The 26,171-nt window shown below is 37.8% G+C and overlaps 1 protein-coding gene across 5 annotated transcripts in view; it reads right to left on the bottom strand.

Annotated features, from left to right (window-relative positions):
* L3MBTL4 (L3MBTL histone methyl-lysine binding protein 4) overlaps window positions 1–26,171 on the bottom strand; it is a 354,831-nt gene that overhangs the window by 96,157 nt on the left and 232,503 nt on the right. For 2 of the 5 annotated variants that reach the window (XM_029922680.1, XM_029922679.1), the window contains 2 exons: window positions 21,848–22,021; window positions 9,781–9,851 (listed from right to left, as the gene is read on the bottom strand). The exons of 1 other annotated variant lie outside the window; for it this stretch is intronic. In XM_029922680.1, the coding sequence (XP_029778540.1) occupies window positions 9,781–9,851; window positions 21,848–22,021 (245 nt within the window). Of the gene's footprint in view, window positions 1–111; window positions 128–6,422; window positions 6,486–9,780; window positions 9,852–21,847; window positions 22,022–26,171 lie in introns of those variants that run through there. 2 more of the 5 variants (XM_029922683.1, XM_029922682.1) reach the window with 2 other exon arrangements.

A 26,171-nucleotide genomic window follows, 5' to 3' on the forward strand; every position in this document is an offset into this window, starting at 1 on the left:
CCCAACCAAAAACCCAGAGCTGATATAAATATCAATTTGCTCCCACGCTCCTTCTCTCCCAGACACTCTACGTAGCATGCACCTGGGTAAGTAACAGCAATGTACTCTTTCGGTGGTGGTTAAAGACCTGCAGGCACAAACAGAAACAACTTGTTTTGTGACATACTGCAAAACTGAGAGCACTAACTCCAGGCCTTCCGACAGACCTGCACGGTAATTCCATGAATTAAAAATCCTGGTAAACTGACCCATGGAGGCTGAGCAGAAGGCTTTTAATGTGCGTGTGAAACGAGTGAGTGTTCTAATTCTGAGTCACCTTCCATAGAGAACTAGGTGAAATAAAAAGAGGTCCTAGAGGATTTGAATCTTTTAAAGCCATGGGGAGGAACCATAGGTTGTGGCTTTCTGGCAAACTGCTTAAATCATTATTGTCATTCCTGGTTCTCTGGTTGTGGCTTTCCTTCCTTCTGTTAGTGTGATATTTATCTCCTTGCTCTTTTCTTCCTCAGTCTCTCCAGACTTTGACTTCTAATGATACTTTGGCAATGGCTTTCCTCCAACGGATTCAGATCTCTCTGGAACAAAGTGGCACCTTTCAGCTCTGGGTGTGAAAGGAGTTTTGGATATACACGTGGTACCAGTGATTGTAGAGCTTTTATTTTTAATGTATTCTTTTAAGTTTATTTATTTACTTTGAGAGAGAGAGTGTGTGTATAAGTGGGGAAGGGGCAGAGACAGAGGAAGAGAGAATCCCAAGCTCCAACACGGAGTTTGATCTCACAAACCATGAGATCATGACCTGAAGTGAAATCAAGAGTCAGAAGTTTAACTAATTGAGCCCTCAGTGCCCTGGCAGAGTTTTTAAGTTTCAAATATATGACAGAACTTCCTATATGAAGACTGTATTCAAATTAGTATGAAGATAAGATGGATTTTTAAGTGGTATTGAAATAATTCAGAACAACAACAAGCTGGTATATTACATTAATCCTTGCATAAAAACCAATTGCATATAGCATACAGATTTGCATGTTAAAAAGATGAGGCCACAGATTTTTCTAGGACAATATAGTTGTATGACCTTAATGTTGAAATAAGGATGAAATGAAGCCTAAAAACCATGAAAGAAAAAAAAAACCTGATAAATCAGACTGCATGAAAATTCATTTTTAGTTAAAAAAATGAAAAAAGTGTATAAGTGGGAGCACAAGATGGGAGTATATACAAAAATTATTAGTAAGGTCTGTAACAGACAATGAATGATTGGTATCCATAATACATTAAGCCAGCTTCAAATCGGCAATAATAACATAATCAAGAATAAAATGCACAAAGGACAGGAACTAGCAGTAGTTATTGTTTGCAGGATAGAGCGAAGTCATTGCTCTTATATGTTATTAGGAGAGTACATGGCCGCAGACACTTTAAAGGTAGGTTGATAATAACACTTATAATTGATAATCATACACTTTTGACCAAATAATTTCACTGTGAGATATTAATCCTATAAAAATATTCCTGTAAATGCCCACATATAACTGTCTGAGTATTTACTGTGTCTTTGTTTTAAATGTAAACGCTGAAAAGAACAAAAATGTGCATGAATGAGCATTTCATTAAATAAATGATGGTAGGATCATCCAGTGAGATCTTGTGGTTTTTAAGTAAGAATATGGCATAAATTCCACTCCCACTTATGATGGAGTGGCTGTTGTAATCAACCCTCTTACAAAGGATGGCAAGAAAAGCAGGCCCAAAGATGACTTAGGTTGATATCAGAAGGCACAGAATTAATAATTGTGACTAAAGTGTTTAAGAAATTCGATGGCAAAATAGAGGATTTTATTCAAGAATTATAATCTATTTTAAAAATTATAATGTAAAAATCCCATAACTGAAAAATGCAAAGAGTTAACTAAAAATTCATTGCATGGAGAGCTGTTTGGAGACCACTGAAGAGGCACTAGTGATCTTGAAGAAAGGTTAGTAGAAAAAAGTCCACACTGAAGCATGTAGTTAAAAAAAAAAAAAAAAGAAAATGTAGAAAACAGCATAGAAGACATATAAACAAGTAATAGTTGAATATATTTGTAGATGGAGTCTCAAAAGAAGAGAAAGGAGAGAATGGAGCATAAGCAGTATTTGAAGAGGTAATGCTCAAGGAAACCACAAAGTAATGAAAGCCATATGCTCACAGACTAAAGAAGCACTATGAATCCCCAAAAGACAGAGAGCACTACATCAGGACACTTCATAAAAAAAACTTCTGAAAGTCAAAGACAACAAAAAGATCCTCTAAGCAGTCAGAGATAATAAGATACACCCCAAAACGTACTTTCTTGAAAGGAGACACAATAAAATCTCAAATGACTTCCTGAGGAAAACCATGGAAATCAAAAGACAATAGGTCATCATCTTTAAAACTTGGAAAAAGTTAACTGCCAATCCAGAATTCTATAACCAGCAAAAATATTCTTCAAAAGTTATGGCAAAAGAAAGACATTTATGGACAAAGAAAACACATAGCTAGCAGACTCTAAAAAAAATAAAATAAGGAGCCTTTCAGATAGAGGGGAAATGATCCTATACAAAGACTGATATTATACTAGATATGATATTTACTAAAAGAACATTAAAAATGCAAAACCAAAAAAGTAATATAGAGAAAATGTTATAATAAATTCTTGGTTAATTAAATATAGAGCAAGAAATTGAAAAATAAACACAAACTATTAAGAAATAATAGGAAATAATGATTGAAATGATAGCTATGGTAATAACATTACATGTAAATATACTAAATATTCCAATTAAAAGACTACTGCAATCAGATGAATATCAAAGTAAGTATCACATGCGACTTACAAGGGACATACTGAAATATAGACATAGAGATGAAGATATGAAAGGACGGAAAGACTAATACTGACCATCCAGACACTAACCAGAAAAAACTGATGTTCTAACATTAATACCAGACAGAGGAGATTTTAGGGAATGAAGTACTAGGAGAAATAACAACGTATTTCAAAATGATAAGTTTACATGAACCTAATAATATAGTCTACAAGTATATATAGTAAAAGGAGAAACCATTAATTCCATAATCATAGAGGAGGGATTTAACATATTTCTCTCAGGAACCAACAGAACAAGCAGAAAAGAAAAAAAGAAAAGAAAAGAAAAAAAAAGAAGTATCAGTAAAATAAAGAAGATTTAATAACATGATTAACAAACCCATTGTTCAGAATATGTTCTCTGACTACAGTAGAATAAAGCTAGAAATCAACAGATAAAAGATAATAAAATCTCCAACTATCGGAAAATGAAGCATTATACATAAACCCATAGGTAAAATAATCCATGGTGTAAATGAGGAAATAGTTTGAATTAAATAATTACGGTATTTAACAAATCAAACATTTTTTAATGTAGGAAAGTGATGCTTAGGTTAATAGTAACAGCTTTAAGCACACACATTAATAATAAATGATCGAGGCAATCATTTAAAGAAGTCAGAGAAACAATAATAATAAACCACAAGAAACACGGAAGCAAGAAGGCTAAACTATAATAGCAGACATTAATAAAAAGGGAAAACAAAGCACAGTAGAAAAAATCAACATAGTCCAAAGTAAGAAATTTATAAAATATAAATTACTCTATTAAAGAAATTGAATCTATAATTAATATTATTGCCATTTAAAAAATCCAGGCTCAGACAGTCTTCATGATGAATTGATCTAAACAGTTAAGAAAGAAATGCCACAACTCTTATAGAAAGTCTTTGTGGAAATGGAAAAGAGAACATACTTCCCAATTAATTTTACGAGGTCTTAATACCAAAACATAATGAGGCCATTACAAGGAAGAAAATTCACAGATCAACTTCTCTTATGAACATATTTGAAAAAGTTCTTTATAAAATATAAGAAATTCTCACTTGGCATGGTAGTTAAACTGTAAAAAATGACTGTGTAAGCTGAAAGTGAGCTAAATATAAGTTGAGCTTAATAATCAATGGGAAGACTGATTTCTCCACAACCTTTACAAATGTTTATCAAAGTATTAAAAATCTTTTACTGTCAATTATAATTATATAGGGACATTTAAAAAATAGTAGTGATAATATTTTCTTAGTACATTGTGACTTAAAACACTAAAAACATTCAGCTCAAATGTCTTATGTCTTTGTAAAAACTTATCAAGAGTTGAACAGTGTTGGCTTTCCTCTTGACTTACACCTACGATACAGAGCAAGCGTCTTTTCTCTGCTTTAGTAAACTGCCATACTTTTTCCAAGTTCGAATCAGCTTCCAATGTTCTGTCTTTCACATCTGCAAGGGATTTTTTGTGTGCCAGTGTCACTTCCTGTGGGACATATTCACCTAGTTTCTCCCAGCCATCTTCTCATTTATGTCAGAATTTGTTTTCATTGCCTTCCCCTGGCAGTACAGCTAGAGTCTCTCGAAAGGGGAGCCAGCATCTCCAAGGTTGGCTATTTTTTCTCTAAATCTGTTTACATTTGACTAGAATTTCACTTCCAATGTTATCACTTTGTTTCTTTACTGTTCTTTCATATGTGTTGGCCAGTATCCACTTTTGTAAAATATCACACGTGTTTATCATTGGGGACAAAGAGGCAACACGACTACACGGTTTGCTGTCAGTGTGTGAACTGACCAACAGATGTGCTCAGAATAATCATCAGACTTTGAGAGAAGAGACATTATCAGTCACTGATCATTATGCAGAATGGTTGGTTAGGTAGTGATCTGTGAACTATAGGGCTTGCACTTTGTGCCAGTTAAGGTACTGTGGTAACTGAAACCTGAATTGTGTTGTTAGTGGACTGGAATTATTCACTTGAACCATGGTAATTGAAATTCTTTGCTTATTCTTCAAAATGAGGTCTACCTGTATTGGTAAAGAAATATTGGTTCTGTGTTTTTATCTGGGTGCTGGTACATGGATATCCATTTACTGAAATTCATTGAGTAATACTCATATACTCCAAGTATATGATAAACTTCAATACGAAATTTCCTGAGGAATCATTATAACTTGCCACATTAACAGAATAAAGAGAAAAATCATGTGATCATCCAAACAGATGCAGAAAAAGCACTTGATAAAATTCAATAACTCTTCAGAAAAATAAAAGCCCACACTAAAAAAGGAAACAGTTTTCTCAACCTATTAAAGGGCACCACAAAACTACAGCAAACATTATACTTCACAGTACACTTCTGAGGCTGGGAATGAGACAAAGATGCCTTGCTATCACATAGCTACTCCACATTATACTGGAGGTCCTGACTCTGAGTAACTGCCTAACATTATTGGAAACTATCAAAGAATACCTAATTAAATGGAAGGATATACCATGCTCATGAATTAGAGAATCCCAATTCACCTGAAATTGATCTCCAGATTCACTGCAACTGCAGCCAAAATCAGAGTATGTTGTTTGGTTTATATGTGTGTATGTAAGTGTGTGTGTGTGTGTGTGTGTGTGTGTGTGTGTGCGCGCGCGCGCGCATGTACAAAGACAAGCTCTTTAGATATGCAGAGGAACAAGAGTAGCCAGGCAATCTCAAAGAAAAAGAAAAAAATTGGAGAAGTGGCATTTTTAGCTACCAGGATTTATTATATAGATTTAAACAAGTATAATAATTAAACTAGTATGTACTGGCATAAGAATAGACAAGCCAAATGGAACAGAAAACAGTCCAGAAATGGACCCATACATACATGGTCACCTAATTTATGAAGAACAATAAGGGAGAGGAAGGTATTTTTGCTAAATGGTGCTGGGTCAACTGACAATTCATATAAAAAGTGAAGACTGGCTCCTATGTTATGCCATGTATAAAAAATCAGCTTCGGGTACACTTTAGATCCAAATACAGATTTGTAATCTGAAAGATAAGACAATAAAGATTCTAGAATAAAAAAACCAGCAGAACAGCTTCATGAATACGTAATATGCAAAATTCCTTAAACAGGACACTCGAAGTGCTAACCAAAATGGAAAGGATTAATGGGCTCTATGAAATTCTGGAATTTCTACTTATCACAAGGTGCCATTAAGAGAGAGAAATGGCAAATCATAGACTGGAGAAGATATCAGCAATATATCTACCCAACAATGGACATATTCACAGACCTAAAGAATTCCTATATATCAATCAGAGACATATAATCTAAGAGAAAAATGTGAAAGGTATCTCACAAAAATAGATATTCAAATAGCCAATAAACATGGAAAAGGGATGTGGAGTCCTTCCAATTTCCAAACTGTGCTGGAAAGAGTGTACTGGTATAACTACTTTGTAGAACTATTTGACACTAGCTCCTAAATGCAACCCATTCAATTACCTGGAATGTCACTCTTCAGTATGTACGCTACAGAAATGGATACACATATCCACCAAATCACATACAAGAATGTTCCGAGAAGCACCATTGCTGAGAGGGCAAAACTGAAAGCAAACCAACATTAAAATGGACAGATGAATTGTGGCATCTTCATAACAATGAATAATATCCAGTATTGAGAAGAAGCAAACAGGCAAACAGGATTTGAATGGATCTCACAAACAGAATGTTAGCAAAAAAGAGTCAGAGAGACATAAAAGAATCATTACTGTGTGATTTCAAATATAAGATGATCAAAACAGGGCCAAAGCAACAACAGTGAGAGAAATCAGAAGAGGGAGTCAGGGCCCTGGCAGGAGCTGGTAACTGGACAGCAAGAGGTGGTCTTCCATTCAGATTCTATTTCTCGACACAAATGGTGACTGAATGAGTGTAATGTCTTGTACTGGTCTAAAATTATTACTTAAGAAATAAACAAAAAGAAGAACTTAGCAGGTGTACATGCCCTGACTTAGAAAGGTAGCCATGATATGTTAGCAACTGGAGGGAAAAGAAAAGTCTGTTGTTATCCACCAAATAGGATTCTGTATTGGTAACAAAGTGAAAAGGTGAATTATTATATCCAAAATAAATCTGTGAGGGATTTATTAACAACGTTGAACGTTTTTACTTTATGAAATTTTTGGATTTTTTTAAATTTTTTTAAAGTGAGCATGAGTTACACATTTGAGACCAAAAATAGTAAATAGTTAAAATAAAGCTTTTCTAGCTGAACATTTCACAATAGCAAAAACGTCCTCTGGGGTAGTGCAGTGTGGTGGCCCTGACAATGACATATGTCTGTGGTACTCAGTAGCTGAGTTTCAAGGGCTCTGGTTCTGGGGCTCTCTAAAGGTCACTTAGGTGAGCAGGACCTTTATACATAATGGAAATGTGCTTTAATTAGCGTCACTCAATTTGTGTTCAAAGGAGGCGATTTTGTGCTGTTCTCTGTGGAACATTCACTGAGCAAAGGTAAAAACCTGAAAGACCACCACATAGATGCCCAACTCAATTCCAGAGAAGGGATGTGGTGCAGCAGATACGGCAACAGTATTTTCACGCGTTATTTTACTTAACAAAAGTCAGAGAAGAGAACTACCATTCTCCATGTCTCAGGTGTAACACCCTAGCTTACCTGTACGCCTGCAGAGTAGTAAGACAGACTCTAACTTTCATCAAGTTTACTACCAGACATGCTTTTAGATCATCATGCTTTCCTCAACAAATTTATATAACTAATTAAAATGTTCTATCATCCCATTTTAATTTTACACACTATTATGGTAAAGGAAAGAATGCTGTATCTCTCAGAAGTATTCTTGAAAATTATGGGGAGATTTTTTTATGATACATCTGCCAAGAATATCTATTGTGAATAAAATGATTTAGAAAACAAAGATGTTTCCAAGTAAAAACTGAAAACTGCCCAGGATATGAAAAACACAAGCTGTATGTACACACAATCTTTAAATATCAAAAGTGTACAATTTCCCCCTCCTAGGAGAAATGGAGAACAAATTTTAGCTCATTTTCCTTTAAAAAAATACTCCTGATGAATTAAGGGGTTTATTCAGATCTCTACCCAGAACAACAACAAAATAACCCAAATGAACTTGGAATTTTGCTGAGACTTAGAGGTTGAAGAAAATGAAAAGGAAAATATTAAATGATCATTTAATGTCACAGTGACACCGTGAACTCTCCCTTTCCTCCAACGACTTTGCTTCAGAGAAACTTCCTCTTTTTGTTCTTTAAAGTAACACTTCTTTCATTTTTTTCTCCAGATTTGCTTGTGGTTTTGCCATAGATCGCTTGCCCCTAATTGCAATTCTTTGCTTTTCCCAAATAAACTCATTTTGCTGGTAAAATAGCTGGCTGTTTTATTTTTAAGGTAGACAATATAAACCTTTTAAAAGTGATGCAGAAAAGAATCAGTACACACTGAATAAGAAGAGATTTCATCTTTCACATTATGCAAATGGTTTTGCTAGTGATATTTTCTATTTTTATAAGGATGATCCTCATTACTACTTCTACTATGTGAATTACAAAATTGACTGTGTATCTGTTTTAACAGGAACATATACATAATTACTCTGTGGAGATATTTTCAAAAGTGTCAAAATATGAATTAAAACACTGACACTTTTTTAGGGCTCCTTGTACTGTTCCAAAACACATGTTGTTTACAGAATGGAGGCAAGGAAAAGTGGATTAGAACATTTGTACAGAACAGTTTCTAAAAAATATCAGTCATTTTTTTTATTTAAAGCAATGTTCAGATCTGATTATATTACACAGAAATTCTTCTGGTTGGGGAGCAATGTATGGATGCACAATGAAACCACAGTAACTTAACTGCCCTCATTTTCTGAGGAGAAGAGTCTTTCTCCCTCTTTGGCTGAGATGAAATCAGGAGTCGTGCCAACCACAGCTGAGCGTGGACCCTGCCTGATGTGAACAGGTCAGCTTTGCTCATGGATGTCATAAGTCTTTTGTTCAATGGCTACCAAGTACACTCTTTTTTTTTTTTTTCTCTCTTAAAAGTCTAACTGGTAATTGTATTGGAGAGGAGCACAGTGCTAGCAAACTGTGCTAATTCAGTGCATTTTTGGCCAAGTCAGCAGAAAGCTCACTAATTTTCTTTTCCTCTGGAAGAGGAACAGATCTACCACGTTCTGGGAGACACAAACATACAGAAGAACTGCTATGGCTGAAGACATGAGGACGCTGGTTACAAATTACCAATATTTACATCTGATCAAATAAAAAATATTGCAGTAACTTAACATAACTAAGGGGAAACTTATTCCTTAGATTGCTACAATATAACCTCAAAATTATAGGCAAAATTTTGTCTAGAGTGAACCTTAATGACAAAGAAAAAGAATTAAATGAAGATTGGCAATTCTCTTACTTACACTCTGATAATCCTTCAGCTTTTAATGGTTTAACTTTCCCCCCAATAACCGTCTTGCCTGTCTTAAATATGCGGTACATTTCCCAGTCCCTCAAATGCCATGAGACACTCCTGGTTCCCCTCCTCCAAGCCCTCTGCAGATGGTGGAGAGCCTCTACCAAAGAGACCTTTACTTCAATAGGTTCTGGTCTGTCCTATTAGGAGTGAGGACCACAGAAATTAGTCTAGCCCTTTCACTAGGAATCAAGGTCAGGGTGTAGACTTAGTGGAACCTGCTTGTCCGTAGGGTCAGGACTAGAACACAGATCTTTCCTCCCCTCTTCAAGTTCTTTCCACATTCCCTACTGGAATGATAAAACCAACCCAGCAAACAAATTAAGACATACTTCACACAAAAAAAGCATAGTCTGTGTTTTCACTAGTGTTTTCGGTTTTACCTCTGAAGAGATTATCCAAGTCAATATCTTCTTTTCCTTTGATTTTCCAACACTTTGCCTGCTGTACAAGTCTGGGCAGAGAACAGAAATAAAATCTAGATTCATTATCCTGTGAGGTAGGAATAAATTATGACAGCACCACAAACTTAAACAGAAACCACAGGATAAACAATAGCGAATTAGCAGGTATTTTGCCGCACACAGCCTTGTTAGAATTCTTCTTCCATTTAAGATTTTAAAGATATACTTTCAGTCTGAAACTAACTTTAAAGTCTGCAACTTGAAAGCTCTCCCCTCTCCAATCCCCATTCATTGTGTTACAATAGAAAGTTTCCAAAACTCTCTCGAGAATAATCTCTTCTGACTCTGAAGAGGAACTAGCAGGGATGGTAGTAGATGTGTGGTAACAAATGGGTAAATAATAATTGCTACTTATGATTTTAGCTTTTATTTTGATCAGAAGATTATAGACATTGTACAAAAACAATTGCATTAAGTAATTTAGTTATGCAGTTGAATGTCAGAGAATTAATTAACTTTTAAAATGCTCCAGTATGCAGTAAGGACTAATTTTGTAATTCTTCCATCATACGACTTTATTAAAACTTGAGGCTCATGGTTTGTAATGAACATTGAAGTTTCTTAAATGAAACTTTTCCCAGCATTGCTAATTACCTAGTAAACTAATTTTAAGTAGAGAGAGACCCTGAAATAGTTGATTAATTTATGTGTATGTATTTATGATTTTAATGAAAATTAAAATAGCTCACTTTGCAAATGTATTTTCCGATTACTTGTACAGCAGTTCTCTCATTTTATCTTCACTGATGATAAGCTCTTGAGAATTTGCTCAGTTTCTGTTTTACATGAGACACTGATTCAGTTCCCGAAACCTTACACAGAAACCTAAGCAACATACATAATTGGAGGTACATAATTGGAGGTAACTTCAGCTTATACAGATTATCTTTTTTACCATTAAGACCTTTTTTAATCAAAAAATCAAGAAACTGAGAAAGAATTTCTTTTGAAACCCCATCTGTGGACCTTAAAAGGAGGTCTGATATCCTCAGTGGAGAAAATCTGGGGCCAGGCTCGAGGTTTGTTGAGTCAGAGTTCGTTTTTAAATCTAGAGGTCTCAGCTTCCCAATGTGCAAAATGGAGACTGGACTTGCTTTATGGTGTTTGTTCTGAAAAATTGGTGAAATAATATATTATAAAATAGTCTACAAATTTTTAGACAGCAGGGACATGCATAAAAATATGAGGAATATTTTCAATTAATTCAATATGCTTAATTTTCATTATATTCTGGATATATACAGATCATCAGGATTTATTTACATCCTTGTATGAAAGAATATTAGCAATAGAAAGAGGCCTTAAATTGAAGCAGTGAGCATCTGGTAGAGAGCTGGTCAATGTGGAATGCCAGGGGCACAACATGTGCACTAAATAGCATGGTGTAGTCATTCTGCAAAGAATAAGATGGAAAAAGGATAATTTTCGCTCTGTTTATATATTTTGGCAAATATTTGTTTGGGAATATTCTCCCAAACTTGACAAATTTGATGAAACTGAGCTGATTTCCAAACCATCTTAAAGCATCCCTCCACAATAGATACTGATGAAGATCTTGATTTTATCTTAAAATTTGGAAAAATAGAAGCAAGAATGCCTTATATAACTTTGATGGGGACTTTAAAAAGCAATTTAAAAATAAATCAAATAAATTTACTGAGTAGTTTCTTAAAAAATTCCAGGCACCATTATTCACCACCAGTATTGTTCAGTACAGTCTCGCTTTCAAAACTAGGGAGATACACCAAACCAAACAGTGTAAGTGGTTCATGCTCAGTAACATTTCCTGAGGAGGACAGGTGCTTTTCAGGACTCCTCCATTCTTCACTTTGTTCAAGCCCATTTCATTCCTGCAAACTCTGTAAAGAGGGTATAGGACTCCTGATATAAATAAAGGGTCAGAGACATTAAACTACTTGCCCATCTTGGGCACACAGTGAGTCAATGGTGAAGTCAGAACACAAACTCAAGTCTGCAGACTCCAAATCCATGCTACTCTGTGCATCACTGTCCAATGTTTGAGCATTTACAGAAGGCATCGATGAAGAGATGTCACAGAGCAGAAAAAGGGAGCATCAATAATGCTCGTGGCAGCTGGAGGGAGAGATGACCTGGCACTAGGCTAGTGGGGGATCTGCAGAGAACGCAGGTGGGTGGGTCCTGACAGAAGGGAGATGTGCATGATCGATGGCCTTGCAAAGCTCTAGAAAATTAGGGTGGGAGAAAAGCAGAAACTGCAGCAGACCAAGCACAAGCAAAATGGTAGGGAGGGTGTTTGTGGGACACAAAGAAACTAATCAATCTATTTGGCTAAAGCACCTACTCTGCAGGGAATACAAAGAACTAAAAGAAAAAGCTAGAGCTAAGGTGTGGAGAGCCTTGCACACTGTTCTGAAGTGTCTGGACTTCACCTTGAAGGCAGAGGGAAAGGCAATGGCACTGCTGCATCTTGAAAGAATCTATTGCACACTGACAGTAGAAATGTTTGGCCTAATCAGGCCAGTGATGTGCCAAAGAGTAATTGTATTTTAGCTAAAGGTAACACTATTAAGATCTCCAGGTATGAATATTTTCCCAATAGTTTTGCTTGAAGCCTGGCCTATACCTTCTATGTAGTCATCATAGATCCAGGTGCTCCAAGCAATCTTCAAAATCTTTTATTAGTGATACTGATGTTGGATCAGCAAGTGCCAGGCTACCTGTCTATCCATGTGTCCCTGCAAAGGGGAGCACATGACTGAGAGGATTCCTGCTTCTGCTGGTGAGACCTGTCCCTGTAATCCGATTCTGCTACCCGTTGGTTTTCCACTTGCCCTGTCCTGAGGATTTTGCTACTTCCACTCGAAAAAAGGGGCCAATGCTCTCTGACCCTCTTTCTATACTTCTGCTATAGTAAATAAGGCAAGTTAGCAGCTACTGTTTCTGGGTTCAGTAAATGTAGGTCCTGAATCACATGTGCTGAAAAACACAGAGATTTAGTAGTTGGTCCAAAGTCACATAGTAAGAAGGGCCAAAGTGGAAAAATCAGAATTTGGATTTAAGTCAGATTAGTCATCGAAATGTAGCTAGATGCCTTCCAGAACAGGAGTTGCAAAAGACAGTCCAGGAGTCAAATCCTGTCCATTGCTTGTTTCTGTGAACGAAATTTTAGTAGAATACAGCCATGCTCATTTGCTACTTACTGTCCATGGCTGCTTTCACACAACAGTGGTCAAACTGGGAAACTGTAGCAGAGTTCTTAGGGCTCCCAGAGCCTAACATATTTACCACCTTTAGCAAAGCTCTTGAGAGGGAAAGTTCGCTGACTCCTGTTCTAGCAATAAAGGAAAAGGCTCCTAAAGCCAAAAATATACATATGACATGTGATGGATTTACATTACTACTTTTCTCAAAATTGCCTTAGTAACAGCAGTTAGCTACAAATTAAGAGTAGGGGTTGAAAGGCAAATATTGAGCTCTGACAGCTTTTTAGTTTTTAGACAAACTGCCCAAGCCAAATCAATATTTCTTTGAGCTTTTCCTAAATGCAGGTGTTTCGTGCAGCTGAAATGGTGTCTGCCACGAAGAGACAAACTACCGGAGGATACAGATGTGTGCAGTGCCAACTTCCACAGCACGCCGACTGAGAAAAGGGCTACACGAAGACAGGAAGAAATTGCTTTGGGATCACAGAGTGGGAGGGGATTTCCTGTCTAAAAGGTCAGCGAGCTCAGAAAAAGCTTTCAGGAGGAGAGGAGTTTGTAGAAGGCTCAAACCAAGTTTTACTAAGGGAAGCATCAAGAGAGACACTGCAAAGACATTGGCATGTGGAGGGCAGGCAGGGGGAAGAACTCAGAGTGGCTGTAGTGTGTGCGGAGGTGAGACGTGCAGGCTGGGGACACGTTATGAGGACTGTGAAGGCTTTCTACATACGTACGTATGCATTCTTGCGTGTACATGTGTGCACGCTTGTATGTATGTGTTTGTATATGTGAATTTAGTTATAGTAAGGCAAAATAAATCAAGGACCCTGTAAGACTCTAAAAATCTAAGGAAGGATCCATATAGTATGTTTAGTTGGTAAGTAAAATGTAATTCAACTTTTAAAAGTACTGCATTCTAAAGCATCAATACATGATCTACATATGAAAATGTTTACTGCAGCACTATTTGCAGAGGGAAAATACTGGAAACAACCAGTATATTCAACCAATACTGTCAACAGGGGAATGAGGTAAGGTATATCCACACTATGGAATATGATAGTTATTAAAACAACACATTGAATCCGCTTAATACGGCAAAATTTCCATGACATATTGTTACATACATAACACATGTTTTAATAAAGCTAGTATCTTTTTATTGTCAGACTTTCTTTGAGCCAATAAACAATGGTTTTACATGGAAGCCCAAAGAGGAGAGGGTAATTTTTTGCTTTTTCTTTGTGGGTAGACTTAGTTGCATAAGTCTTTACAACTTTTCCGTATAAAAATAAAAGTCTAAGACCAGGTTATTTTTCTTCTGGCCATAACTGCTGACTTATTTATAGGTGCCTTATTCAAACCACCATTATAATCTTGGGGATAAAAATATGTGTGTTTTATAAAAGCTAAAGCTTTATTTATTTATTTATTTACTATATTTAATGACAGGTCTTTTAAACCTTCCCTTATGCGTTCATGTCAAGAATGCAGTTTCTTTCCCCCACATTCAACACGATTATACCCTAATCTACCCAGAGTGAGACAAGCCAACCTCAAATGAAACATTAACATAAAATTATTGTAATGTATCTTAATAAAAGAGTGAATGCACACCTGAATATCCATACATATATAAACACAGAAAAAGCATAAAAGAGAACATGACTCTTCACACAAGTGGCCTCAGGACACCCATCAGAGTTGAGAAGTAGGGAATGAGCAATTGTTTTTTAAAAACTGCTATATTACTTCAATTATTGTAGTGAGAATTTTAGCATATTTTTACAAGTCTGCAAATCTATACCTCACAAGAAAAAGTGTATTATTAATTTTAAAAATTTTTATTATTTTCTTTTTACTAATCAATATTTTCTAGTTTCTTATAATACACAAACATTGTTTTAGTTATGAGAAAATTTCATGTTAAGTGCCCCAACTTTACTATTTACAATGAGTGGAGAATAATTATTTTAAAGCCAAATTAAGTATATATATATATATATATATATATGTATATATATATATATATATATATGGGAAAAAATGCCTGCTGCTGCTTGGGCAACAAAGTCTTGTTTTTCTGGTGTGCAGGAACAGCAGTATTCCTTTATGCAAGGGGCTGTGGACTTAGCACATGCTGTTCTACAGCATTTAATTACTAAGAGCCTGGGCCAAGGCAGGATTCCAGAAATCCAGAGATCCACCATAAATTATAAAATGCCTTGTGAAAACCAGCTCAGAGAAATGTTTTTTAAAGCTCTTTTTAGGGCATACATTGGGTATTTTATAACGCATCAACAGAAGTGTCAATTTGTTTACAAAACACAAGACTGTAATGAAAGTGCCAAAGGAACCAAGGCAAGAGGGATCCAATGAGGGCCAAGTCCTTTCACCCAAGCACTGTTTCTGATCCCCTGAGCTGATCTTGACTGGACTCACTACTTTTTTAGTTTGCAAAATATTCAACAGAACCTTTTCCCCCGCCCCAGCCTTGTTTTCCCTAATGGCATGGATCTGCTGATGGTCTCTAGGACGTTAAGACAGGTAATCCTGGAAACATTTTGAACGTTGCCTATTCATTCCCTTGTTACTTCTTCCATGGCACTTAATCATAGTCTGTGATTTTCTCCTCATCTATGGTTTACTTTTGTCTTTCCTCCTCCATCTCCTCTACCTGCAGACACGGGACAGTTTTGTTCACTCCCATATTCGTAGCATCTGACACACCACTGAGTCAGAGGAGAAGCTCCATGCATATGTGCTGAATGAACAAATGTCGATGCAATGAGTGAATCAACATGCCTGCTGCCAGTCTACCCACCTGAGTTCAAATCCTCGTCCTGCCACTTTGCTAGGTTGGGTGACTTTCTTATCACCAAGTGAAAGCTTACAGAGGACAAGAATGTTAGTCTGTTTTGCATTGGAGTTCAGAACAGTACTTTTCTAAGTACTGTTAAATGGAAAATAATGAATGAATGAAAGAATGAACGAATGTTTGATTTCAGGAGGTGGTTGCAGTCAGGCTCCCAGTTCTTGTGGAGGAGATGTATGGAACAATGAACAGAGCAGTGACCGAGGAGAGCACTCAGAGTTGTCATTCATGACAGTGTCAATAAGGGAACTCAATTCTTTGGCTCTGATATCCTTACTTCTATGCTGAAGAAGCAGGACTAGGCAATCTTTGAGTCCCTTCCCATTACACATCCCCATGATCCTCATGCTTTGCTAGAGGTCCCTCAGAGTACGCCTAGAGGTGCGGAGAAGGAAGGAGCTTGTTTGGATGGGGGTGGCTTTCCTGTCTAGCCACAGCCTCTACAGGCCCAGAAGGATTCTGGGTGTCTTGATGGTTGACCACTGCTCACTTGATGAAGGGGTGTATTTAATTGAGTTCTGGATGCCAAGGAATAGCTCAGACTAAATAAATAAAGGTCTGGGGCACCTGGCTCCGTCGGTTAAGCAGCAGACTTCGGATCAGGTCATGATTTCACAGCTTGTGAGTTCAGGGCCCACATCAGGCTCTGTGCTGACAGCTCAGAGCCTGGAGCCTGCTTTGGATTCTGTGACTCCATCTCTCACTTCCTGTACCCCATCTGTGCTCTGTCTCTCTCTCTCTCTCAAAAATAAATGAACATTAAAAAAATAATAAATAAATGAAGGTCTGAATTTCTATTTTTGGTGCAAACATGTGCTGCATATACACAACTAGGACAGGTCCAGCTGCAAGACTTTAAAATCAACGACTGTTAAAAAGTGGGAAAAGATATGGAACTATTATTTACATAGTCTCTACTACATGCCAGGCTCAGTCATACATCTATATCTACCTACATCTATATACCTATATGCAAGATCTAAGCCTCACATATTACATTCATTTTACAGTTGAAGAAATTGAGACTTTAAGAGGCAAACTGAGGTACATACCTGAACCCATCAACTTAGATTTACTAAGAACCTCTAATGGGACTAGGAATGAGGAAGAAACAAAAGCATAATAAAAACAGGTCCTTACTCTTTAGTAGATTCCAGTCCTTTTGAGAAAATAGGGCATACATACAAAGTAAGCATTAAAAAGGTACACACACAAGCTAAGGATTTGTGGTATGGACCAAAGCACAAAGGGATGCTAAGAACAAGGAATGGGACTAGTTCTTATTGGGTCCATATCCCCAGGCCTAGCATGTATCTGGCACATAGTGGCTGCTCCAAATCTATTTAACTTGTTGAGTGCCTACTGAGTGTCTGGCATTATACTAGGTGTTAGTAATACAGAAATGTGTAATATGTGACCTCTAATCTCAAGAAGCTCATATGGACTGGAACTGTTATAAAATACTTTAAGACACAAATGAGCTTTTGCAAAGGGAGAAGACACAGGTGGAAGTAGACAAGGTAGGAAGAATGAGAACAAAGACACCGGCAGCCCAGTAATAAAAGCAATATTGTGGGTGATGATGGAGAGTGAGTGTGATGCTGAGTTGACTTTATCTCCCACAGCAGGAAATTCATGTGGGAAGACACTGATGGATTAAAGAAAACCCATGTAATGACTTGGAAGGTTAATATGGGAAGCAACCAACTAACACTGTTTTAATTCTGAGAATGGACCCCACAGAAGGTATTTATGGTGCAGCTAATGAGAGTAGTGGAAATAAACTAGTTGCTTGTGGCGGAACAATTTATTATAAGGAACATTAAGGAACTATTCCACTACATTCCATTCTCTCTGATTACCATAGCTTTCCATAGCCATTTTTATTATCAATATAGGCCTTAGGGAAGTGCACAAAATTTATAATATGGAAGGCATTAGGTCAAATAAAATGAGATTTATTAAACATTCTCTTAGATTTTCTTAATAGCAATGAGTGACTATGAATATGACTGAATATTAACAATGATGGTCCTACCAATTGTGTGAACTAGAGTATATTAAGCCCCGCTTTGGGGAGGCAGAGAAAAAGTTATTAAAGAATACTCACGTGGGTGGGAAATGCCTGAAAAAAATGCTCCCCTCAGGCCTAGAGAAGCCAGTTAACAGATAATATGGGGGGGGGGAGCAGTTGCATTTCAAAGTAATTTCTTTATGATGACACTGTTTTAATAATTTTATTCGCTTGTTGCAGAGTAAGGCCTTTAGTCTATTACAATGACTAAATGTGTTTAAGATAGAAGATTTTCTATTACATATAGCATAAGTAAGAATAAATGGTTTTGGGAAAACATAGTAAGAGCCCTCCCTTACAATAATTCTATTTTCACAAAATAAGTGATAAATACATCACAAGATGACCCTGAAAATCCTAGATATAGTAGAAAGTAGTCTCTACATAAATTCAACCAGGCCCTTCAAAGCATGAAACCAACATTCCTTTGTAGTCTATTGTGGTTGAAACGTGTCCAAGATTTGGAGTCAGGCAGTTCTAGACCCAAATCCTATCTTCCCTATTAATTGTCTGTGTGGTCCTGCACACTCTTCCTAACCTCTCTGAACCTGCAGGTGTCTGCATTATAAAACCAGAGGGAGCATAAAATGAAATTAACATAATGACATTTATACATTGTTTAGCACAGTGCTTTGTGGCCCAAAGTGAGTGTATGACATGAATAATTATTATATTTATTATTACTAATACTTCTGGTGTTTCTATTACTAGTTTACTGAAACAGGAATATGCTGGATCAAATCAGAACACCTATGTTTGGGTCCCAGACCAGTTACTTTTAAAGATCTCTAATTCCTCACCTACAAATGGCAATACTGTAATGACAATAATATCTACTTTGCCTAAATCACAAGATATGGGAAGATCCAAAGGTAATGTATGTGCAGACTATAAAACGGTCAAACGAATTAAAAATTCTCCTCTCCCCAAGAGTCCATCCCTAAATGACAGAAGCTCAAGTATAAGGTCATTTGTCTATACTTAATGCACCAGGACTGTAATACAACTGACTCTATTCATACAAGGAAAAAAAAGCCATAGAGTTTTCAGTAATTGTAACTCATTGTGAGTTTGACTCTTTAAAGTTGTATTAAAATGTCATATTGTTGCTATGAAGGTGTATCTTATAAACCACTAGTAGCATATAACCCACTCAACTTTAAAACTTGACCTTCTATTCCGAAAATGTGACCATAATTAGATGATTTGTTAATAATAACTCCTTCTACCAAAATTAATATGAAAACAAACATACTTTTAAAAAATAGTCACAAAACTGGCAAGGGGTTAGGGAAAAGACAAAATTCCCTAAATTGCTGGGCAGTATCTAATTGATTTTGGAAGAATGTTGAGAGTTAATTTTACTTTGCACTTGAATTGTCAGCAGTCTGGAGAGTCTAAGGTGACAAGTGTTGCTGGCGTAAGAAATTACAAAGGCCCGTCCTGAGCTCAGTGATGGATGGATGGAGAGACAGGTGGATGGATGGGTGGATGGAAGGCGTGTGGAAACATTAACTCTAATTTTCAGTAATTTAATCCCACATCTATACTGGGATAGGAGCCACGTAAAAACAATTCTCAACATGTAGAAGAAAAGAGATGGAATTTAAATATTATCCTCCACCTGTCTCTGATATCTTGTGATTTTAAGAGCAAAGATTTGGGTTATGGAAAAGTCAGCTTCAGGAAACTACTACAAGTAAACTGTGAGAAGAGTTATATATTTTTTTCGGCCCATAATTGGCTTACATATGATTCCTTGATGATTTCCTTGTTTTGTTTTTTCCCCAGCCTGGAATCCTAGACCATGAACAGGATGTCACAGAGATGGGGGTAGAATCAAAGTGGGCATTATGGCCAGTAACATACATTCTCATGATGGCTGGTTAAAAAAAAGGGTACAGGGGTTAGAGTGCAAGGTGGGCCCTGGTCTTGAGACTGGAAAATAAAAGAAGGCTTAAGAATTCAAGATGTGCACAGCATGACTCCCTCCTCTCTTCCAGCTACTTCCACCGCACTCAGCATACATGAATAGGATTCCACAGTGATTTTTCTGCTTGGTTATCAACTGACATTCTCTACTTCTCTCTACTGTAGTAATTATGCTTATCTGATGTATTCCAGTACAAATCCTCTTCAAAATGGTAAGGCATATAATAATATATTGAAAGGAGTAAGTTCCTATGAGGAGTTCAAGATAGGGGAAGCCATATATCTATGTTTGCTAAAAAAGAAAGACTTAGCTAGGCTTAAAGTATGTGGCAGTTCTAACAGCTTTTTTTTAAAGCACTTTAAAGATCTGTTTTGTGTCTCCAACTCTTGACATTGAGGATGAATGTCTAAAATGTTTACAAGAGAAACCAAGTTTTTATTTGGAAAAAAAAGAGAACAAAAAGAGTATGAGCAAATGGATGCACTGGTCTCTATAACTCTGGTAAATAAACACCATTCCTTGGAAAACAGTTTTAAAAAAGGAAAAGAAAAAATTCTCCCTCAACTAGGAAACAGAAAGGATGCTCGAGCTTTCATACCACTTACAGTTGTAAACAGTGTGGGTGGGAAAAAGCAGTAAAGAACAACTCGACCCTGTGAAGGTTAAACAAGAGGAGTGGGTGTAATCACAAATAAAAAATGCAAGATACAGCTACAAAAATAGAGAGGCATCAGTATCCATAGGAAATAAATCATACAGTAAAGGAGAGCCAATCTTCAGAGTTTTGTGCAGAGAGAGCAGAACCAAAATCAGCTATTTACCAAGAATGAAAGGTCACCCAAATACCCTGTACCCACATTTGGATGCAAAAGAACAAAACCCACACTTCGCACAGAACTCTCCCCATGGACGGGCCTCTCCTTGGAGTGATGGAGCAGCCTTGCTGGGACCCATGGCATAAATGGGCAGAAAGTTGTTGCACTGGAAACGCAGCTCCCGCACGATGAAAGGCACACACCTCTTCCTTTCACACTACTGAATGAAAAGAGCAAAGTTCTGGAGGTTCGGAGAAATAGCAGCCCCTCAAGTAGGCGCTCCTTCAAAGTTCAAGGAGGGAGGGTCTAGTGCCTTTCAAGGGCTTGAACAGGAGTGCCTTCTGCCTGAAGCAGGGTAGGAAAAACACCCACTTCTCACTTCTCTGACCGACCTTCCTTGGCTCCACCTCTGTCTGATCTCCCATTACTTACTGAGTGTCAGATTTTTCTGTGTTTACACTTCCCCACAAGGAGAAAGGGAGCTCTTTTTCTTTTTTAAAAAAAATGTTAGATCATTAACACATTCAGGTTAAAACATATCAAATAAGGTTGTGTTTGCAGTCCCTTCGAAAATGATAATACGTAAATAAAAATGGAAAATGGATGCTTAAAACAGAAGTTCACCCTTAAGAACAAAAGGTAGGGCGTGATCAAAGAGTCAAAATGGAAATGACTCCAAGTGAGAAGAAATGCTGTGGGAGGTGCACCTGGATTAAGGATGAAGAGACAGATCCCAGGGAGGAGACGCAGTCCTGGCGTGACTGGCTGGATGCGAGCTCTCCGTCAAGGCTCTGAAACCGTCCCCAAGAATAAAGAACTTCAAGATAAAAGAGAATCTTAGGGGATTTTATAGAGGAGATGTGCTTTCTTATCCTTCACATGTGTATTTAGGAAGAGAGAAGTTCAAAATTTTAAGAATAAAGAAATGAAATATGTGTTTTAAATGAACATCGAGCCTTAGATGTATTCCATGAGCCAATGAACATAATCTTACCCAAAACCAAACACAGCTGTGTCAAAGAAACATAAGGAACTATTATGGCTAAAATATTTGCTGTTTTTCTGCATGGTTTTCTTTCTGATTTACATTTTCAGGAAGTTCCTTACCTGGGCTGACTGTTCACCTTCTCATGTTTTCCGTTGAAGTTCAAAGTACAGAGGTTCTTTGACTTTGAGTGTGAAGAGTCAGATTCCAAATTTGCCTGTGTTTGTTCTCTCAGGCGATCATGAAGGGTTGCCTCCTTTTTCAAGTTCATGTCGGAATACGGGCAGCCGAAAGCACTGGTTTGTATGAAAGTGAAAGCACAGTCGTCAGTTTATAGTGATAAATCAGGAATCCACGGTCACTGAAACAGACTTACGTCCAATTTCAAGACCTGAATACAGACATTCTTCTTTCACTGAATACACCCTAATACATTTCTTTTCAGGTTGTCCTTTGAGGAAATATCAGGTGCCAGACCACAGACACTGGTCAACAGAGTACTACAGGCGGAGTTATCAGCACTTACAGTTTTTACAATTTCGGAAACTTAAAAATCTAAGAATAAAATAATGACATGCTTCTGGTACAGCGATGAAAATGTTATATCAATACTTGATTAGAAATTTTTATTTTCTTATATTTACGCCCTGATTTGACCACATACATCACAAAATACCATAGGTAACTATTTATCAGTATCAGAGAATATTCTGTTCCTATTTCTTAACATTCATGAATCCAGAAATACCGTATCTGTATTTCTGCTTAATCCTTCTGAAACTTGCTAGGAAGTGCTGTGTTTGAATGTGAAGAGACCCCTCAGATGAAAAAGGAGAGACCACAGTGAAGGCTGAATCCTGAACCTGGAATGTTGTTTGGAGCCTAGCCAGCAAGGATCTGCCAGGACACATGATCTGGTTCTTTCTCAGGGGTGATCAGTAGTCTCTGTTAGATTTCTCTGCCCACATCCCTGTCTCCAAAGAAGCCCCCAACCTCTACTGCTGGGTAGGAATGGGAGAGCCACTGTCGGGGAAAGCATGGGTGTGCCAGGAGGTCACCTACGCACAGCCCTGGGGAAGGTATTTCATGCTTGAGCTTCAGTTTCTTTCCAGTTAGATGGGAAAATCAGATCCTACCCTAAGGGTTGTTGGGACCATGAGAAATCTCTCTCTCTCTCTCTCTCTCTCTCACACACACACACACACCCCCACCCCTTACATGGTAGTTGCTACTATTATCCCATGCTATCATCCTCTTCATCTAGGAAAGCATTTAGTCAAATACATCAATAGCTAAGCAGTTGGATCCTTTTTTATGAATTTACTTCGAATTTACCATGCATTTGCTGATATATGATACATAATAAATTCATTCTGGATACATGAACATTTTCTTTTGTTATTTTAATGGCATGATAAAATCAGTAACCAATGCAGTTTCTCCTTTATTTTAAAATAGACTTGGGTTTTCCAAGGAGAACATATAAACAATCTAATGCCAGAAAGCCGTTAGTACCAACCTATATCTAGAATTGACCTTCTGGACTTTGGGATGGCGGGGCTGGGATGACACCAGCTTGACCAAGCAGGCCAGAGTGAATGAAAACTGATGATCAGCAGCCTTTCCTGCACACAGGAGGGTCCCCTTTACATTCATGCTCTGTGATGTGTAATACTTGGCATTGATTTCCTAGTTTATTCAGTTATTGATTCAATAATCCATTAACTGAATATCTGCTACATCATAGGCATTTGGCATTTTAGAGAGACTATAAATCTAGGGAAGAAGTCACATACTAATAAATAAAATTTATAATAAAACCAAAAAAGCTACCTGTGTTGAGTGTGTACTTAGGTCCATTAAAATTCAAGGGTTTTTTTCATAGATTATTTCTAATATTTATTACTAAATACCCAAAGATGGTATTCATATATTCATTTTACAGGTAAGAAAACAGTCACACACAGGATAAGCAATTTTCCTGAAGTTGCCTGGCACTTTCTTGAGAAGTTTCAAAATAGTTCACTTAACTATTCGCACCAGTCAGGTGGGCAGAAGGAGGGAACGTTTTCAACATCATCAAGAGAAAAACCATGAGAGGCGCGTGGGTGTCCGACTTCAGCTCAGGTCATGATCCTGTGGTTCGTGAGTTCAAGCCCCATGTCCTGCACGGGGCCTGCTGCTGTCAGCACAGAGCCCAGAGCCCACTTCGGATCCTCTGTCTGCCTTTCTCTCTGCCCCTCCCCTGCTCTCTCTCTCAAAAATAAAAATAAAGCATTAAAAAAAGAAGAAACATGAGAGAACTGTGGCATAATTCCTGTGCACAGAGAAGCCAAGGCAGGTACTTGCAGGGCACAGCAGTGCTTTGTTTGCTGTGTCTCATGGCTAGAGGAAAGATGTCAGCATGTGCCAGAGTCCGGTGCGAGGACCGAAGATGTGAGTAAGCCCTGCTTCTAATCACTCCGCAGCAGGAGTTATTTGTTTAAGCTACAGCATATGAAATCTAATGGAGAGTTTTGAAAGAATTTTCTGCAGATAAAAAGTGAGGCTATCCTAGGGAAACTGGGAAACATTTATTTCAAACACAACTGAGTTTTCATTAAGATACTATTGCTCCGAAGTTTTGTTATCCATCTAACACATATATAATTTAACACTTTTTTTTTTTTTTAGAGAGAGAGTGAGAGAGAGCACAAGTTGGAAAAGGGGCAAAGAGAGGACAAGGGAGAGAATGTTAAGCAGGCTCCATGCTAAGTGCAGAGCCCAACACAAGGCTCAAACCTGTGACCCTGGGATCATGACCTGACCCAAAGTCAAGAGTCAGACACCCAACAGACTGAGCCATCCAGGACAGGAGCCCTTCAATTTGAGACTTTTAAATAATTCATTATGGTCATGAGTTTTCCTAATTCTGTATGCTCACCCCAACACGATTTGTGCTGCACGGCGCTAACGCTCTCTTACTGAGACATTTTGTCCCATTTGTCCAGCAACGTGGATGGCGGCCGCAGACCCTCGTGCTCAGTACTTGCTTCAGTTGAGAGAAATTTTGTTCCCCTCAACCTTCACTCGTAAAGCAGTCCCTCTAGTCATTTAATCACTTGCGTATTACTTCTCAATTCCATCCTAGCTCCTGTCCCTGCAGTAACAAGGGATGTAAAACTAAATGGAGCACCCCGCGTGTCACTAGAATGGAGCCCCTCCCGATTCCATGAGGCAAGCCCTGTGAGAACACCTCTCCAGCGTACACAGATCAGAACGGGGTGTGGCGTGCAAAAGAGAGTATCGAACGACAGAAACCTAAATTGCATATTTAGGTGAAGAACCTGAAAGAAGATAATGACGGGAGAGGAAAGCACAGAAGAAGCAGGGAATGAGGGGCTCTCAGACATAGTTGTCTGCACCCTTTTTAACCTGTGCTGTGCTGGGAACAAATTTCTGGATTGCAACGCTGCGCTAACTTGTGTTCTCTGCAGAGAAATACTTACGTAAAAGAGATGGTATCCCAAACTTTGGCCTGCCTTCCTGCAAATGCAGACCCTAACTCATGTGCATGTGCATGTGTGCATAATGACATGCATGATTCTGCATAAATCTATACCCACAAAAAAACCCCCAAACTGAACTGTTTGTTCTAGGTGTGATAAAACTAGTTAAAACTTATTTTTTTTAAATGTTTATTTTTCAGAGAGAGAGAGAGAGAGCACGTGGGGGAGGAGAAGAGAGAAAAGGAGACACAGAATCCAAAGCAGGCTTCAGGCTCTGAGCTGTCAGCACAGAGCCGGATGCAGAGCTCGAATTCACGAACTGTGAGATCATGACCTGAGCTGAAGTCAGATGCTTAACCAACCGAGCTACCCATGTGCCCCTAAAACTTACTTATGAGCTAGCTAAATATTGGGGAAAGGAGGTTCTGAAGATACAGTGTGTATAGAAAATTGGTGACCTAAGCTAAAATTTTTATGGCTTAAAGCTCTGTTGCTCAAGAGAAGATGTCAGCTTCTGACTGACCGGAAGAACTGACATTCAAATTTCAGCTCAGGCCAAGATGGGAGGTGTAAAAACTGCAGGCTGAGGGAACAGCACGGAGCAGCAGCATTGTCCGGAAGACACGGGTCCTTTGACTGAGCAGCCTGGCTCTGTGCCTCCCTTAATTAATTGCTGTTTGCAGGAAAAGAAGCAAGAGACAACAGGTACTAGCAGGTTGGCCCATAGGAAAGTGCAGTTTCTAAAAGACAAAGACAGTCAAATATCTAAATTTCATATGGTCTGACCGAATACTTGATAAATACATCAGTCCCAAGCTCACCGACAGCAAGGCATATGAACAGAGGGTAAACGCTAAATAAGGAGAAAGGTGCCAGCCAGCTGCAGACAAGTTTTAAAAGAAATTTTCTCACAGATTGAAAACTGAGATGCTAGCAGTCCTTTTCATAAACAGAAAGA

This window comes from Suricata suricatta, chromosome 14 (genome assembly GCF_006229205.1).
Source record: "Suricata suricatta isolate VVHF042 chromosome 14, meerkat_22Aug2017_6uvM2_HiC, whole genome shotgun sequence".
NCBI lineage: Eukaryota > Metazoa > Chordata > Mammalia > Carnivora > Herpestidae > Suricata > Suricata suricatta.